We start from the raw sequence: 18,904 nt of genomic DNA, 5'->3' as shown, positions 1-18,904 counted from the left end.
GTTATTTATCCAATGTCCCTTGTCACATAAATCAGAAGAGCACTTGCTCATTACTTCTTTCTACTAGTCCAAGACTGTTCCCCTACCATCATTCTGCTATCTTGAACTCCCTTAAGGTCCATCACATCCCTGAACATTACCTCATCTAGGTCCTTCTTCTATGATATTCTTCTGAAGACACTAATTTCTCAAGGAGTTTGTCAATGGCTTAAAATGTTGGCCACTTCTTTCTTTGGACTTCAGTGAATATAATCATGTCTCTGCTATCTTCGTAGGTCTCTGACCTTTTCATTTTCCCTAATCTACAACTTCATTTCTCCAAAGGAAGTTGTACCTTAAATCTCAACAACTAGTGCCAAATTTTGAATTCTGAAATTTCTCTTCTTGATGATAATCTCCTATTCTGGTACTTCCCTCTCTTAATCATTTCTCCTAAATCTATTATTCATTTTCACTGTGACTTTTAGTCCTTCAATCCCTCTCCCCAACCTCTCAATTCATTACTTTGTACTCCAGCTTTACTTTTCTCTCTTCACAGACTTAACTCTACAAGTGTGTATAGTTCAGCTATATATATTGTTTTAAAATCATCTCTAACTTAACATTGTTAAATACAGCGTCTTTCTCCATAAACCTTCCTCAATTGAAAACTTCTTTATTTCTGCTGGAGAAGCTATCTTCCCAGCCACTCAAACTGTGTAACCACAAATTGGTCCTTTATTCTTCCTTTCCCGTATTTGAAATATTTAATCAGTTCTGTCAACTGGACTTTCATAATATCCTCTTCATTCTTCTCTTCTCATCACTTGTACAGAATATTTTCTTGTTCATATCACTTCTTGCCTAGACTATTTTAAAATACTCCTAAATTGATCTGCTTCCTTCTAGTTTTTTTCTGTCCAGAATCCCTTCCCTATCAATATGCCAAAACAATCTCCCTAAATTCATTTTCCAACACTGCAACACTATAGAATTAGATCCATAGCTATAGCATTTAAGAGTAGATATTGAAAGGATGAGAACTGTGAAAAGACAGGACTGTAATACACTGGGACCAACATGTGCAACTGAAAAAATAATAATAAATAAGGTTGAAGGGGGGTAGATGTGGAATAAATGTCTGCTGGACTGCAAAGCATTTCATTTTTTATCTTTTTAAAGTAGAGACTAGAAAATCAACATGATTGTACTGCTCTACATTTGTATATTGCTCAAAGTACTTTCATATTTGTTTTCTGATGAATAACAAGGAAAGGCCAAGAGAGGGTAAATTCACAGACCATGTAGTGTAATGCAAAGAGTCATAGACCAGGAATATTTTATTCCTGATTTTCATGTGAGAAGGTAATGGGAGAAGGAACAAAGAAAGAAGCAGTCAAGATGGTCAAGACAAATAAGAAGATAATCTGTGAAGGTGATTTTGATGGCTTTGAACTTGTAAAGAAGTCTGGAAATTTAAATTGGGGAGGAACATTTGGAAGAATGATGAAAAATTGAACAACTCAACAGTGCCTTAATATGAAAGAAAGTATTGTGGTATATAGAAAGTGGGACCTAGAGTCAGGAAGACTGAGTTCCAAATAGTTCAAGTCATTTTCTATCCCACAGTAATTCTGGGCAAGTCACTTAATATTTATTGCTCTCTGTTTCCCCATCTCCAAAGTACACCACATGATACCTACCATATTGAATTGTTCATATTCTGAAGTGCTAACTAATCAATAAAAGAAGAAAAGATTGACCAAAAAAAAAAAAAAAAAAAAAAAAAAAGGAATGATTCAAGGAGGAAGAGGAAAAGGTAATTGTAATTGAAAATTGTTATTGAAAAATAAGAAAGAGGTAAAAGAAGAGGACAGAGAAAAGGAAACCTTTGAGAAAAAGAGCAATGGAAATTGGGTGTGGTTTTCAAGATAAAAGGATATTTAAAAGAGTATAGAGGTATAGAGGGACAAATGCTATATACACATATGTGTGCATATATATATATATAGTGATTACACAATGACTTGTAAAAATTCACAAGCAGTTTAAAATACACAGCTAAGGATCTCACTCAGTATGAGGAATGGAAAAGTTTGTAATGATTTGTACCGCAAATGTGATATCTGTGTTTCTGCCACAGCCAAGTGATTGCTATCTTTGTTCCAAATGCAAAGTAACTTCCCTCCCAGAGGCAAAAGGATTAATGTTATCAAGGTCAATAGTGTTCTTACAAACAAAAACATGGAATTGAGGTTTCTGGTTTAAGAAAGTTAAAAAGAAAATGATGTATAATAGCAGGGGAAAAACTTGGACTGTATCAAGAAATCCTCATAAAAACAACAACAAAAACCTATTCCTGAAGAGGAGGAGCGGAATCATTTGAGGAGGAAGCAGCTGATTATCCTCCAAGGTAGAATGAAATGGAGCCAAAGAAATAATCAAGTGAAAGATAATCTAAAAAGGTTCTGGCCAAAGGACTGAAGCAGCTATTTGTTAAAATATATAATATTATATTATTATATATAGTCCACTACCCATCATTGTACAGATGAAGAAACTGAGATACAGAGAACAAAGGACTGGCACGATATCACATCACTGGGTAGTATCTGAGTGGGATTGGGACCTCAATTATCCAGTAATCTATCCATTAGGGAATGCAGCCTCCTGGCACATGAATCCAAAATGTAATTGACTACTTCCCCAGACTTCTCAAAAAAAATGACAAATACCTACTCTTAGAAGAAGGAATGTAGAAACTTTCCAAAGATTACAAGACCTTGGGCAAAAACCCATTGACCATAGAGGCCCAAGTGGTAGGTAATTTCTTGGTTGAATACTGAGATCTAACATCATGGATTCACCAAAAGATCATGACAGCTAGACTAGGAGTGTCAAACCTATGGTTCACAACACCCCCAGGTAGGCACAAACTAGATTAAAATATAATAAGAAATATTTAAAAAAACAAAACAAAACAAAAAAAAAAAAAACCCAACATAGAAAATGTTAACATGTGGTTTCCTAAGTCACTATGTAGCCTGCAGGGATTTATTTTGAGTTTGACATTCTGGACTGTAACATTCATCTTAATTAATGAGATTTTATTCAATAGAGATAAATGTAAAGTCGCGCTTAGATTCAAAAATTGGAACTTCATAGGTACAAGATACGAAGAGGTATTTTACGTGAAAAAAGATCTGGTTTTGTTCTTGTGTTGGTTTTAGTTTATTTTTCAGTGGACTGCAGGCTTAATGAATTAACAGTATGATGTTACAGCCAAAAAACAAAAACAAAAAATAATTGAGATATTGGATGACTTTAAGAGAAGCAAGGCTTCCAGGAATGAGATGCTCAGAGTTCAGAAAACCTAGATCTAAGTCTTGCTATAAAAAATACTGATTGTTTTCCCTTGAGCAATGCTTGTTGGTCTACATTAGCTGTGTTTGTGTGTATTTGAACACACACACACGCACACACACAAAGTGTAGCTCAGACCATCTCTGGAGTATTGCATTAAATTCTGAATGATAGTTTAAGAAAGTAACAGATCGATTAGAAAGCTACTAGAAAAAGGCAACCAGGCTACTGATGGGACTTGAATCCATGGTTCATGAAGACTGACTAATGAAACTGGAGATGTTTAACCTAGAAAGGAGATGGCTCAGGGGAAAAGTAATAGCTGTCTTCAAGTATCTGTGAAAGGCTGTCAATTGGAGTATGCATTAGTTTTTTTTCTTTTGTTTGTTCCAGAAAGCAAAACCAGGGACAACGAGTCAAAGTGGCAAAGAGACAATTTTGAGCTTGATATCAGAAAGAAGTACATGATGATGAGAGTTATCCAGAAGGGGAACACAAGTCCAGAGAAATGGGTTCATGTCAGGTGTTTTCAAGTAGATGCTGAATTGCCACTTCAAACAAAGCAAGCAGGTATCTCAGTGTGGCTATTCTTTTAGTATTTGTTTCTGAAGCCTCACTAAGTTTGGGATTGACTAGATGGCTGCTGAGGTCACTCTCCTTAGCTCCCTGGTATTGTGTTTCTGAAGCATAAGAATGATTAATTACTGAGCTGAGATCCTACCTCTGTTATTTACTAGCTTTATGACCTAAGGCTTTTTCTCTCTAATGCTGAATTTTCATATATGTAAATAATAAAATTCACACTACTTAGTACTTACTGAGAATAAAAATATATAAATTAATATTATAATACATAAATATGAAAAGTACTTTGTAAAGGCATACAATCTCAAATGTCTTAGGGAAGTTTTAAGTTTAAGACTGTTAGGAAATTCTATATGTCATTTAATAAATAAAAGGTCAACAATAATATTGTGTGAATAAATTAATACAAAAATAAGTGAATTAATAGAAATATATTATCTAGAAGAGGAAAGATAGTACTTCTATATTATAAAGAAAGGTGTTAAATGTGAATGTATAAATTAAAAATCACTTCCTTTTTCAGAAATTAATAGAAGGCTCAGGCAGCTCTCCATAGTCAAACAATGAAAAACAAAGACATGGTTAATTTAAACACTTACATGTGTTCCCAAAATTGGGTACCGAAAAATATAATTTTTAACACGATTGGGTTTGCTCTCACAGATGAACAATCAGGCAGTTGTAGGCATATGTTTACATACTCTCATACAGCCAAAGTCTATACAAACACGTAATTAATTTACTTCACCTACACAAGAACTGGTTCTGTTTATAGAATACTAAAAACAACATGGAGGGCTGAGGACAGTCTGCTGTACTTATGGGGTCTTAAAGAAATAGGGGAGGTTTGTCAATATTGCTGTTTTGTTTTGTTTTGAATAAATTTCAAGACTGGGTAGAAAACTGGAATTGATTATTTTATGTCTCATTCTATTTCTAATGCTGGTTAATTCTCCAATTATACCATAGACTCCTAACTGACAATATTAATAATGAGAGCTCTATTTTGTTTCACCTTTAGGGGGAGGTGAACCTCAGAAGTATTAGATTAGTTAATCTTCCACATGAGGGTGGCTCCCTATGTTTAATTTTCATCTCCAAAGTAAGGTGTGTGAGAGCAGAAGGAACATTTAACTAAGAAGATTTGATAGATGCTAAAATTGTAGCAAAAAGCAATAACAACAGTTTTCCCAACAGTTTTTTTTCAAATAATGAATTTTTATCCCTAATGTTGGTATCTTTGGGTTTATCTATGTACATATCTTTTAAAAATCTAAGATGGGAGATATGGGTTTCCAGTGAACCCACATTATTCTTTTTTTAAGATAACTCTTTTTTCCCTCTTCATCCAAACTATTTCTGTCTCCAGAATTTATTTCTTGATAATATTCTATCTCACCTGGATTTATCTGTTCAATGGAATTTTAATCCCTGAACTATCTATACTAATTTATCCTACCAAGCATTTGAAAAGTATTTACTACATAGTGTCAAGGCTGAGCAGCAATATGACAGTGAAGTGAGTTTTGGAGTCAAGAAGCCATGGATTCAAGCCCTGCCTCTGACACAAATTTGCTGTGTGAAAATTGGCAAGTCATGGAACTTCTTAGTTCCCCAGCAAATTTTTTAGTATTTCCACTTTAAGATGAAATGTTTTAGCAGATGAAAATTCCTCATGTTCCATGGAGAGATTTGACCTCAACTCACAGATGCACAGACAAAAAAGGGTGAGGGAAGTAAGACGGAGCTGTTAAAACAAGCCAGAATCCTAGGTGTTATGATTACAAAGACAAAATGTTAAATATTACCTGCTTTCATGGAATTTATATTCTATGAGGTGGATATCATATGTAAAAAGGTGAGTATATATACAAAATTACTTAAGGATAGTTTTTTTTTTTTTTAATAGCTTTATGTTTATATACAAGATATATGCATGGGTAATTTTATAGCACTGACAACTGGCAAGCTTTTTGTTCCAATTTTTCCCCTCTTTCCCCCACCTTCCCTCCCCCAGATGGCAGGTTGACCAGTACATGTTACATATGTTAAAGTATAAATTAAATGCAATATATGTACATATGTCCATACAGTTGTTTTGCTGTACAAAAAGAATTGGACTTTGAAATAGTGTACAATTAGCGTGTGAAGAAAAACAAAAATGCAGGCAGACAAAAATAGGATGATTGGGAATTCTATGTTGTGGTTCATAGTCATCTCCCAGAGTTCTTTCTCTGGGTGTAACTGGTTCAGTTCATTACTGCTCTATTGGAACTGATTTGGTTCATTTCATTGTTTAAGAGAGCCACGCCTGTCAGAACTGATCATCATATAGTATTGTTGTTGAAGTATATAATGATCTCCTGGTCCTGCTCATTTCACTCAGCATCAGTTCATGTAAGTCTCTCCAGGCCTTTCTGAAATCATCCTATTGGTCATTTCTTACAGAACAATAATATAAGGATAGATAGAGCTTCAAGAAAAAAGGAGCCTTGGGAAGCTAGGTGGCACAGTAGATAGAGCACTAGCTCTGAAGTCAGGAGTATATAAGTTCAAATCTGACCTCAGACACTTAACTCTTCCTAGCTGTGTGACCCTGGGCAAGTCACTTAACCCCAAATGCCTCAGCAAAACAAATAAATAAATTAAATAAAGGGGGTGGGAATAACCTTCTAAGGTGTATTCTTTTGATCCATCTTTTGATGGAAGAGAATATATAGGAAAGTATAAGATGGAATGCTGAATACAGAAAAAGCAAATATGCCATTTTGGCTCAAAATAAGAATATGTGAAGAGGAATAATGTGACAATCTTGGAAAAGTAGATTATAGACAGATTTTTAAGGGCACTAAGTTCAAAACAAAAGTTTTTTTTTTTTTTGTTTTGTTTTGTTTTTTGTTTTTTTGGTTGTTTTTTTTCTTTATCATAGAGGCAACAGGGAGTCACCAAAGGTTCTCGAGATGAAGAGGACAGAATTATTATACTGGAAGTAATATGGAGAAGAGATTGAAGAGGAGAGTGACTAGAAGTCAAGCAGCTATTACAACAATCTGAGAGATGAGAGCAAGAACTACAGTGTTGGTCCTGTGAATAAAAGGAAGGGAAATCCTATGAGAATTCATTTTTAGGTAGAATTAACAAGACCTAGCTGCTAAAAATGGATTGGTAGGAGAAAGAAGATTTGAATACATTGCTGAAACTGTAAATCTGGGTGGCTATAAATGATAGTAGCATCTCCAGCAGAAATAAGGAAGTTTCAGGGTTTAAAAAATTTAGGAGAAAATGTTATATAAACTATTTGAAAAAATAGGGGATGAAGGAGTCTTGCCAAACTCCTTTTATGACATAGATATGGTACTGATACCTAAACCAGATAGATCAAAAACTGAGAAAGAAAACTATAGACCAATTTCCTTAGTGAATATTGATGCTTAAATCTTAAATAAGATATTAGCAAAAAGACTTCAGAAAATCATCCCCAGGATAATACACTATGATCAAGTAGGATTTATACCAGGAATGCAGGGCTGGTTTAATATTAGGAAAACTATTAGTATAATTGACCATATTAATAATCAAATTAATAAAACCCATATGATCATCTCAATAGATGCAGAAAAAGCATTTGATAAAATCCAACATCCATTCCTACTAAAAACTCTTGAGAGTATAGGAATAAATGGACTATTCCTTAGAATAATCAGGAGCATATATTTACAACCGTCAGTAAGCATAATGTGCAATGGAGATAAACTGGAACCTTTCCCAGTAAGATCAGGAGTGAAACAAGGTTGCCCACTATCACCATTACTATTCAATATTGTATTAGAAATATTAGTCTCAGCAATAAGAGTCAAAAAAGAGATTAAAGGAATAAGAGTAGGTAATGAGGAAATCAAACTGTCACTCTTTGCAGATGATATGATGGTATTCTTAGAAAACCCCAGAGATTATAAAAAAAGTTATTAGAAATAATTCACAACTTTAGCAAAGTTGCTGGATACAAAATAAATCCACATAAATACTCAGCATTTTTATACATCACCAACAAAATGCAACAGCAAGTGATACAAAGAGAAATTCCATTCCAAACAAATGTTGAGAGTATAAAATATTTGGGAATCCATCTACCAAAGAAAAGTCAGGAATTATATGAGCAAAATTACAAAATACTTGCCACAAAAATAAAGTCAGATTTAAATAATTGAAAAGACATCCAGTGCTTGTGGATAGGCTGAGCAAATATAATAAAGATAATACTCCCCAAACTAATCTATTTATTTAGTGCTATACCAATCAGACTCCCAAGAAACTATTTTAGTGACCTAGAAAAAATAACAACAAAGTTCATATGGAAAAATAAAAGGTTGAGAATTTCAAGGGAATTAATGAAAAAAAGTCAGATGAAACTATATTATATAGCATTATATATTATATACCAAAACCATTTGGTATTGGCTAAGAAATAGACCAATTGATGAGTGGAACAGATTAGGTACAAAATACAAAAAAGGGTACATTTATAGCAATCTAGTCTTTGTCAAACCCAAAGATACCAACATTAGGGATAAAAATTCATTATTTGAAAAAAACTGTTGGGAAAACTGGAAATTAGTATGCCAGAAATTAGATATGGACCCACACTTAACACCATATACCAAGATAAGATCAAAATGGGTCCATGATTTAGGCATAAAGAATGAGATCATAAATAGATTAGAGGAACAGAGAATAGTTTACCTCTCAGACCTGTGGAGGAGGAAGGAATTTATGACTAGAGAAGAACTAAAGATCATTATTGATCACAAAATAAAATATTTTGATTGCGTCAAACTAAAAAGTTTCTGTACAAACAAAACTAATGCAAACAAGATTAGAAGTGAAGTAACAATATTTTTACAGTTAAAGGTTTTGATAAAGGCCTAATTTCCAAAATATATAGACAACTGACCCTAATTTATAAGAAATCAAACCATTCTCCAATTGATAAATGGTCAAAGGATATGAACAGGCAATTCTCAGATAATGAAATTGAAACTATATCTATTCATATGAAAGAGTGTTCCAAATCACTACTGATCAGAGAAATGCAAATTAAGACAACTCTGAGATATCACTACACATCTGTCAGATTGGCTAAGATGACAGGAACAAATAATGATGAATGTTGGAGGGGATGTGGGAAAACTGGGACACTGATACATTGTTGGTGGAGTTATGAAAGAATCTGGCCATTTTGGAGAGCAATCTGGAACTATGCCCAAAAAGTTATCAAACTGTGCATACCCTTTGATCCAGCCATACTACTGCTGGGCTTTTATCCCAAAGAAATACTAAAGAGGGGAAAGAGACCTGTGTGTGCCAAAATTTTTGTAGCAGCTCTTTTAGTAGTGGCTAGAAACTGGAAGATGAATGGATGTCCATCAATTGGAGAATGGTTGGGTAAATTATGGTATATGAAGACTATGGAATATTATTGCTCTGTAAGAAATAACCAGCAGGATGAATTCAGAAAGGCTTGGAGAGATTTGCATGAACTGATGCTGAGTGAAATGAGCAGAACCAGAAGATCACTATATACTTCAACAACAATACTGTATGAAGATATATTCTGATGGAAGTGGATATCTTCAACATAAAGAAGATCCAACTCACTTCCAGCTGATCAATGATGGACAGAAACAACTACACCCAGAGAAGGAACACTGGGAATTGAATGTAAAATATTAGCACTACTGTCTATCTACCCAGGTTACTTATACCTTCGGAATCCAATTCTTAATATGCAACAAGAAAATTGATTTACACACATATATTATATCTAGGTTATACGTAACACATGTAAAATGTATGAGATTGCCTGTCATCTAGGAGAGGGAGTAGAGAAAGGGAGGGGAAAATCTGGAAAAATGAATACAAGGGATAATGTTATAAAAAAATTACTCATGCATATATACTGTCAAAAATGTATAATTATAAAATTAATTAAAAAAATTAGGAGAGAAGATAATGAATTCTATTTTAGAGATATTGAATTTGTGATGTTTCCAGGACATATAGATGAAAATGTCAACAGGCAATTGGTTATGGTGAGCTTAACCTCAGGAGAGAGATTAGAATATTACTTATTCTGAACTATTTGACATATATTCTCCCTAAACCCCAGTGTACATGTCATTATATTCTGCTTTCATTTCCATCGTAAATTCCAAGATGGTACATTGATTCCTCCAATGTTCCAGTAATTTCCATGTAACAATCACGTTCTCTTTGTTGGTGAGAATCAGTTACAGAATAGAAGATATGTTTTCTGGCTTTTTATCTTTTGAAATATGAAATTAGTACTCACACAAATCAAGAAATTATTAACTATTCAAATTTTGGTTTATAGGAAATAACATCAAATATCTGGATAATGGAGGCTTACCTACTATTATGACATTACTTGTGCCATACTTATGGTCCATCCCCCCAAACTTATCTCTTTCCTCTTTTTATCCAAGGTGTTCTGAACTATATTCTAATGACATTTTCAGTGCTGTTTCTATCTCTGCCAATGTTCTCCCAATACTATCTACTATGCTTCTTCCCTCTGGTTCCTGGATTTCCTCACATGAGTGATTTCCTAATATAAAGATTATCATGTTACCAAACACTTTCATCTATCTTGTTCCTTTTAAATATGGTATATACTTTCCAGAGCCATATACCAATAATGAGTTTCATCCTAACAAGTCTGTGACACTTGAGGTCAATTTTTTCTCTCTCTAGAAATTGGCTTCTTTAGTTTATCTTTCTTGCTAGCAATATGCTGTGTTTTTCTGACTAAATATCAGGAACCATGGATTTTTTCTCTCACTTCCTTACTGGAATTTGTTTCCTGTCAATTGATTTTTGGGCATGGCTCATGTTATGTTGAGATTGATGTTAGATTTTTGCTTTTGGTAATTTGCCTTCCCCAGCTTTTTGATCCAAAGCCACTTGATTAGATTTGTAAGACTCCTTAAAAAATACATTCTTATCATTCCTTGTTAGGTACAGTCATATTTTGTCTAGACTTTGAGCCAGGATCCTAGAGTCCAAATCTCACTTTCAGAAACTATTTTCTTAACTACCTATCAATTTTCTAAATTTGCCTCCTTCTTCTGGAAGTATTTCTTTGTTTTGTCCTCAGTTTCTGGCTCAAGATTTCATAATCCTTGCATTTCTCAACAGTTCCCATTCACCCAAGGTTCCTTTGTAGGATATGTTTAGTTGTTATTCCAGGTATATTTACAGAAGCATGGGGTGAAGATGAGAGATTTGGCTGTCACTGGACATGACAAAGGGTTCTAAACTCTCTACTTCAATTAATATGTAGATATCTTCTGACTGCTTTGTTCAGACCATGGCTTCTTAAAACTTTTCTCAGTCACAACTCCTTTTCACCCAAGAAATTTTTATGTGACCTTAGGCATATGGGTATACAAAATAGTTTTACAAATCAAACATTAACTGACTATAAATCATAATTTCATGACCCTCACATTCAGTCACAGGACCCATATGCCATTGTAAAACACAGTTTAAGAAACTCAGGTCTAGACCATGATGATTTAAAGGTTGTTTTTTGTGTGGTAATAATTTTTTAATAGCTTTTTATTTACAAGATACATGCATGGGTAATTTTTCAGCATTGACAGTTGCAAAACCTTTTGTTCCAATTTTTCCCCTCCTTCCTCCCACCTGGCTCCCCCAGATGGCAGGTAGACCAATACATGTTAAATATGTTAATGTATATGTTAAATAATGGCGATAAATTTTAAAATTGGCTGTGAAGACACTAAAAGAGCAATCCCTGCTCTTTTGTCTCTTTCTGTAGGTATACAAGTATAAAACCAACTTTATGAGCTATCCAATGAGTTAAGTGGTAGTGATGGTGCCAGTCTGCAAGTTGTAATCTCATGGGCTAAGATAGTGGCTATTGCAAAAGTTGTAGAAGACAAGTCAAAAGAGAAAAAAAAAAAAAGTTTTCTAGCATTCACACAGAGAATGAACGCCTGAAAGAGTCCATGTGTGTTGACTGAACTGTGCTGAGTAGAGACAAAATATAAAATGACTAAGAAATAGCCCTCAAAAAATATTCTAATGAGTTTACAATTCTTTAGTGTTTAGTTTTCCCTCCCCCCCCACCATGTACTTTCAGTACTTTATTTCCTCAGTATGAAATGTGGATAATAATGTTGGCACTAGTCAGGCTACTAGTAATATTAACTATATTAACTGAATCATTAATTAACTGAAAGAAATTATTCAGGTACTGTGGGAAGAGTTGATGAAAAGATAAAAAGATAAATGTATAGCAAGTAACTATATGTACATACAGATGTATGTGTGTATATATACATCTATCTATATGTACGTATGTGCATATAGGTATATACACATATATGTATATATGATTCTATGTGTATTTACATACATATGTCTATATATGCATATATGTGTTTGTATATATATATACATATTATGTATTTATATCTATATCTATATGCATCTGTATGTATATATATACTTGCATACACATAAATTATATACCAAAAAACCTAAGACTGGAGTTCCATAAAAATTGTCCTTGGAATTATGAGGATGGGAAAATGGACTAATAACTGTGACAATAAAGAACCTTTTAACCCACTGATATTTCACGTTCTCTGACTTAAAAACAGACAAACCATAAGGGTAGACAGAGTACAGGGAGTAGGTCATCAGCCCTTAAAGCTTCCTTCTGCAGGTTCCAACTGTGTCCATCTGAATTCAGGTTGCTTGATAACAGATATAGAATAGCACTTAGAATAAGGAAGATCCGAGTTTGAATTTTGCCTCAGACACTTTCTGGCTGTGGGACCCTGGGACGGTTGTACAAAGTCTCCCAGCCTTAGCTTCTCATTTGTAAAATAAGTATAATAACAACACCTATCTCCCAGGGCTGCTAGGAGAATCAAATGAGATGATACATATAAGATATTCTGTCAATCTTAAAGCACTGTGTAAATAAATGCTAGCTAGTTTATGAATCAATAGAATTAAGTATCAATTTTCAAGTTCAAAAAGTCTTTAGAAGTTTTTCATTACATCCTGGATACATGCTTTTTTTTTTTTTTAATCAGGTCAACAAATATCTTAGTATCCCTCAACTTCTTGTCTCTTTTTATGCCTATTTATAATGAATGATCTTTTAGCTGACAATGTCTGTGCACATAAAATATAATTTCTCAAAGGACTGTTATTTTCTTTGCTTATTAGGAAAACTATTTCCTAATTGTAAATATTCAGGGCCCCTTTCCTTTCTCTTTTCTCCATAGTGATATTCTTTAACTCTCTAATTCCTAGCTTACTACAGGATTCTACTCTGCATCTCATATTTACTTTCTTATTTTTTTTTCATTTAAAAGCTTCCTCCATTAAAAAAAAAAAAAAAAAAAAAAAAAAAAAAGAACACTTAATCTAGAGAAGAAAGGGAACATTACTTGAGTCTGTTTGCTTTTTACTTCTATAGAAGAGACAAGCTGGACTTTAAGCTTAGTTAACTTGGCTATGACAAAAAACTAAGCAGTTAATTTTCTGGATGTCATTGGAAAAATGACCTTTTTTCAATACTTGGAATTCAGATCTTCAGTCCTTGCTAATAATTCCCCATCCTTAGACATATTTGGCCAACTGTCAGAAATGATAAAGTCGGCTAATAAAGAAGATATTAGATCTCTAATGTCCCTTTACCTCTTAAAATCTATGCACTCAGGAAGGGGGACTGTAGGGTAGTGTAAAAGGTGTACAATATAGATTCTGAAGCCAAGGTATCAAAACTGGGCTCTGATACTTAACTAACCCTGAGACTACAGATGAAAGATACTTTACCTTTCATATCCTCTATTTCTTTACTATTAAATAGTAGGAATAATACTTGTGCTATTTAACTTAGCAGATAGTTGTGAGGAAAAGGCCAAATGATAAATTAAGTGTTATGTAAATATAAATTTTAAGATGTTGACAGAGACTACTAAATTAACAAACTTCAGTAAACTTGGGAAGAAAATGAGACTCTAGTTATTTTGAAAATTTCTGTTGTAAAAGCTGATCTATATCGGCTATGGCCTATATCTCACCGAATTAGTTGTCTGTCTTTCTTTCCTTCTATTTTTATACTTTATTCAGGCATAATGATTCCTATGAAGTCAAGCAATACTTTATCATTATCTAGATGAGATTAAAGGGAAAAAACCACATTCGACTGCTAACAAACAGTATACAGGATAACAGCACCTACCAATATCATAAGAGTCCCAATTCATTCTATATCAGTTACTCTACCATTGCCCTAGCTAAAGGACAGAGTAAAGTTAGAGTATATAGAAATTAAAAATATAGACTTAGATTTGAAACCTGGTCCTGGCATTTTCTGGCTGGGTAACTATGGGCAAGTTCCCTCAGGTGTCTGGCCTTCAACTTCTTTACTTAATAAGTGAAGTTAATAAATTAGAAAATACAATGCTAATGATCCTTGATTAAAACAGGTTTATTAATTTGAAAAAAGAAGTGAAGCAATAAATTGAAACAATAAATAAATAATAATAAATTCCACTCATATAGGATTTGTAGGTACCAAACTAATAAATTAATAAGTAAAATAAAATAAATAAAATACCTGCATAATTACACTCATTTAACCAGAATTTATTAAATAACTACTATGTACCAGACACCATGTTAGGCACTAGGGATAAAAATAAGATGAATAGATGCTACCTTCAAGAAGATTATATTCAACTGATGCAAGTTATGGCAAGAGTCAGCATGGCCTAGCTCTAAGCCAAAAAGATGGGGTAAACTCCCACCTCTGATATATTGGGGCTATGAGTCCCCGGGAAAATCATTCACTCTAAATTCTAAATTACAAAGAAAGGTGCCAAGTTGTTATGGGAGGGTTTCCTCACCGGGGGGTACCTTAATGTCAGTGAAATCATGGGTCTAAGCTCTATCTTTTTATGTAATATCAATCTCAAAAACTTCCCCCACAGATACAGTTCATCTTTAGAAGGTAATAGACTCTTGAGAGACTTGTAGTTTAACTATTAACTCTGGTGAGAATGAATGATCATGGTTTAAGTGAATGAATGAGATACAGAAAGAGGATAAAGAGAACTTCTTTGATATTTTTCCTAAGTAGTCACTACCTTCAGTTTCTTTCTCTCTCCCCCACCCTCCTCTTTCCCTATCTATTTTTATACACACACATAAACAAACATCTACATATATATGTGTGTGTGTATATATATATATATATATATATATATATATATATATATATATATATACATATATATGCAAATCTCTCTTTATCCTTTTTCAATACCTTACTCAGTTTTCTTTTCAATCATGAATAAGCAATATATAGTTAATCAGTATTAATGAAATGGATGGGGTACTCAGAACCAATAATTAATGAGAGGCTATGATTTTAGCAATTAATACTGAGAAATAATAATGAAATATCCAAAAATACAACCATATTACCCTGGAATTCAGGATGTGTATATGAAGAAGATAGTAAATTAAGAGTCAGGCTGAGAAATGACTACCCATTTGAAACTATAGATAAGATTATTCATTGCTCAAATTGCTACCTATACACACATACACATGGGAGATAGCCCAGTATTATGGAGTGTTTCTCTGAAATCACAGGTTTAAAAAAAATATTCTATATAGATACAGTGTGCAGATATGTTTAGGCCACATGGGATGGTGGCAAAAGTGCTGAATTTCAAGGAACTCGGTTCGAATTCCAGGTCTATTACTTACTATCTATGTGACATGAGGAAAGTTATATGATCTATCTGAATCTTAATTCCCCCACTTAAAATGAAAGGTTTAAATTGTATGATCTCTAAGGTGCTTCCCAGATCTAAATAAATGATCATTATAGAAACATAGACACACAGTTGTATATTTTACTAAGTTCCACATTAAACATATGTAGGTAAAACTCTAGACATTTAACCCATCTGCATCACAGTTCCCTCAACTGTAAAATGAGGAGTTTTGCCTAAATAAATGACCTCTGAAGTCTGGAACTATGCTCCTATGTTGTCATATACTGGAGATTTAGGACTCAGTGTGTATAAAGAGAACAAATCAAGGCAGAGTTGATATCACTAAATAGACTGTGATTAAGCTGATTGAAACCAGATTTAAAAGGCCAAGGGAATTTGTTTGTGAGTAGGGAACAGGACAAAAATATCCCCTCAGAGAGGAAATCTCATCAGAGAAAAGTTGGGGGGGGGATGAAGTGAAGCAAAAACAAATGATTTCAAGACAGCACTTGAGGAGAAAGGGAGGAAATTATTCATCTGTCTACTCAGGGTGTACAAGTTGTAGAAGGTGATAAATCCAGTGGGGGAGATAAAGAATGGCAGGACAAAGAGAGATGAGGGGAAGGAACAAGATGACAGAAAGAAGACTGGCAAGGATTTACACCATTTTTCTCTATACTGTAGTGAATTGGGAAATGCATTTACTCTGATTTGGTAAATGAACAGTGAAACATACCTCATCGCTAACTGCCAGAATTCGGAGATGTGTGTTCACCATTTAGAGGCTTGGGAAAAAAAAAAGAAAAGATTAATAGATGGTTGTAGTTGAATGCATCAAAAGAATCTTTTTAGATGCATCCATTTCTAGTGGGGGCAGGGAGTGGGGAGGAAAGAATAAAGGGAGTGAACTGGAAGAATCTGGCATTTGGCCAAACCCCTTGGGGGAAAAGACAGCAAAAATCAGAATTCCCTACTCCTAAACCAGTCTACACTACACACAGCTGTGGCTCAACTTCATAACTGAGAATCCCACATGTAGCATGTGGTGACTTCATACTAACCTGAGGGACTTCTCCCCAAGCACACATTTTGAAAATCCTAGATACTATTTATTGTTATTTCAAAGTTCTAACATATTATGGATAAATCTAAATTTTTGATCTTGAAGACCTCAATATAAAATTCAAAGTCATACTTTAAGATTCAGTACCTACTATGTACAAACATTATGGTAGATGTTGGAAGCACAGAGATAAAAAAATTAAGTAGTTTTACCCTGAAGGAGCCCATATTACCAGCATATACTTACTGTATATTCCAGATCATAACTCAAGCTAGAGAAGTTATCCACAGAATAGAAAGAAGGCTTTATGCTAGAGTCATTGTAATCCAAGCTTTAGCTAAAAGATGCAAATGAATACTCACTCTGTCTTATGATTCATTTATTCTTACTCAACAGTGTGGTATAGAATAAGTCAAAGTACTTGGTCAAATACCAACTTAGTATCATCAGTGTGATTTCAAAAAGCAAATTTACATAGTTTCTCTTGACTCATTTTCTCATTTATAAAATGAACTGAATGACCATTAAGGACACTTAATCTCTAGATTCTATGATTATTCCAATTCTGCCATTTCCTAGCTGTGGGTTTTTGAGATACATCATGTCACATCTCAGAGTCTCCATTTTCTTATCTTTAAAATGGGAAAGATAACTTCAACATATAATAACTGTAGACTGCTACATGTGCTGAAAATCTCTGATGCAACTCCCTAAGTAGAAAAGCCTAGGGTGTCTAGTTTTAGAAGAGGCTTCTGATTTGATATAAAAGTTCCTTGGAGAGATTTGGTGACATTGGTAAACATTCTGTAACTGGTTCTAGTTTGCTGACTACTCTGTAAAAGGAAGCCTTTTGACTGGTTAGGTAGTAAGTATATAGTAAAAGGTACTACTGACCAGAGCCATGGCAATTTGTCTTGCCCTTTTTTCCACCTTTCTCTCAGGAGATCTGGGCAGCAAGCCCCAGTAGAGAATTCTAGTACAATATAAAATCTTCCCTTTTTTCCTTCCCCATCCCAATATGAAAGAAAGCTTTCCTGAACTATAGTGGGGATGGTAGTGGTGATAGTAATAGTAATAACAATAGCAACAGTAATAATAATAGGTTGCTCTCCTTCATTCTCAAAGAGGACCAAAGTGACAACATTATGTAAGAGTCAAGTTACAGTGTGTCCAACTGTGACTGATCCAACAATACGAGTTTGTAGTGCTCTACCACAGGTTGAGCACAAACACTCCATATGAACATTTGGAGTGGAGATGTCTCTAAATTTGAACATCTCATGCTTCTTTTGAGCTACTGCAATTCTGCTTTGCTCATAGAGTACAGCGCCTTCTTTGATGTAGGCACGCCATGCTGGGCAGTCCTTTGCCAGTATCTCCCATGCCACACAATCAATTCCAAATTTCAGGAAACCGAATCATTTCCATTTGAATTGTCCTAGGAAGATTCTGAAGATCACCTGGCAGATAAAGTTCTGGACACATTGAGGTCCTTTCTCAAGTTAAACTGTCAAGAATTCAAATTCTGCTGCAGAGATCTAAATTTTGGAGAGGCTGGCCATGTTATTCAAAAGTCATATGTTTGCTTGTCTAAAAGACTATTTTACAGAGTAAGGAAGATGCTCATGTTGTGATCAGAAGTCATTAAAGACACTCCATTAAATACTGGTAATAGTGATAGTACTAACAGCATACTGTAATAATTGTAGTAATTACAGTGGTTAACAATATTAATAGTAACAATATAGAAACATTGTTTCAATACCAAATCTCTCCACTTTCATCGAATAGTCAAGAATAGCCCTGAGTTCAAGCCTCTGTGACTCACTGTTTAGGTTTTGATGCTTAGAAAGAGGGAAAATAATTGTTTTCTGCTTAGGCCAGAAACTCTGAGACTTTTCCTCTGCCAGACTTATATTTTTGTCTTGCTAAATTGGGCCATCTTTTATCTCAATTCTTATCTAGCTCTTAATCATTGAATGGGTATTGCCTCAAACAAACTGAGACCTGAGTGGGAAAGACCCTAATTAAAAAAAAAAAAAAAAAAAAAAGGTTATTACCC

General features: G+C 34.1%; 1 protein-coding gene across 6 annotated transcripts in view; it reads right to left on the bottom strand.

Moving 5' to 3' along the window:
• NTF3 (neurotrophin 3) overlaps positions 1 to 18,904 on the bottom strand; it is a 140,177-nt gene that overhangs the window by 54,102 nt on the left and 67,171 nt on the right. For 2 of the 6 annotated variants that reach the window (XM_074269002.1, XM_074269001.1), the window contains exon 2: positions 16,516 to 16,564. The exons of the other annotated variants lie outside the window; for them this stretch is intronic. In XM_074269002.1, coding sequence (XP_074125103.1) covers positions 16,516 to 16,557 — 42 coding nt within the window. In that variant the 5' untranslated portion in view covers positions 16,558 to 16,564. The remainder of the gene's footprint in view (positions 1 to 16,515; positions 16,565 to 18,904) is intronic. 6 annotated transcript variants of the gene reach the window in all.

This window comes from Sminthopsis crassicaudata, chromosome 5, assembly GCF_048593235.1.
Source record: "Sminthopsis crassicaudata isolate SCR6 chromosome 5, ASM4859323v1, whole genome shotgun sequence".
Taxonomy (NCBI): Eukaryota; Metazoa; Chordata; class Mammalia; order Dasyuromorphia; family Dasyuridae; genus Sminthopsis; species Sminthopsis crassicaudata.
The sequence above is the reverse complement of the archived record's forward strand: the minus strand, read 5'-3'. Positions and strand labels throughout refer to the sequence as shown.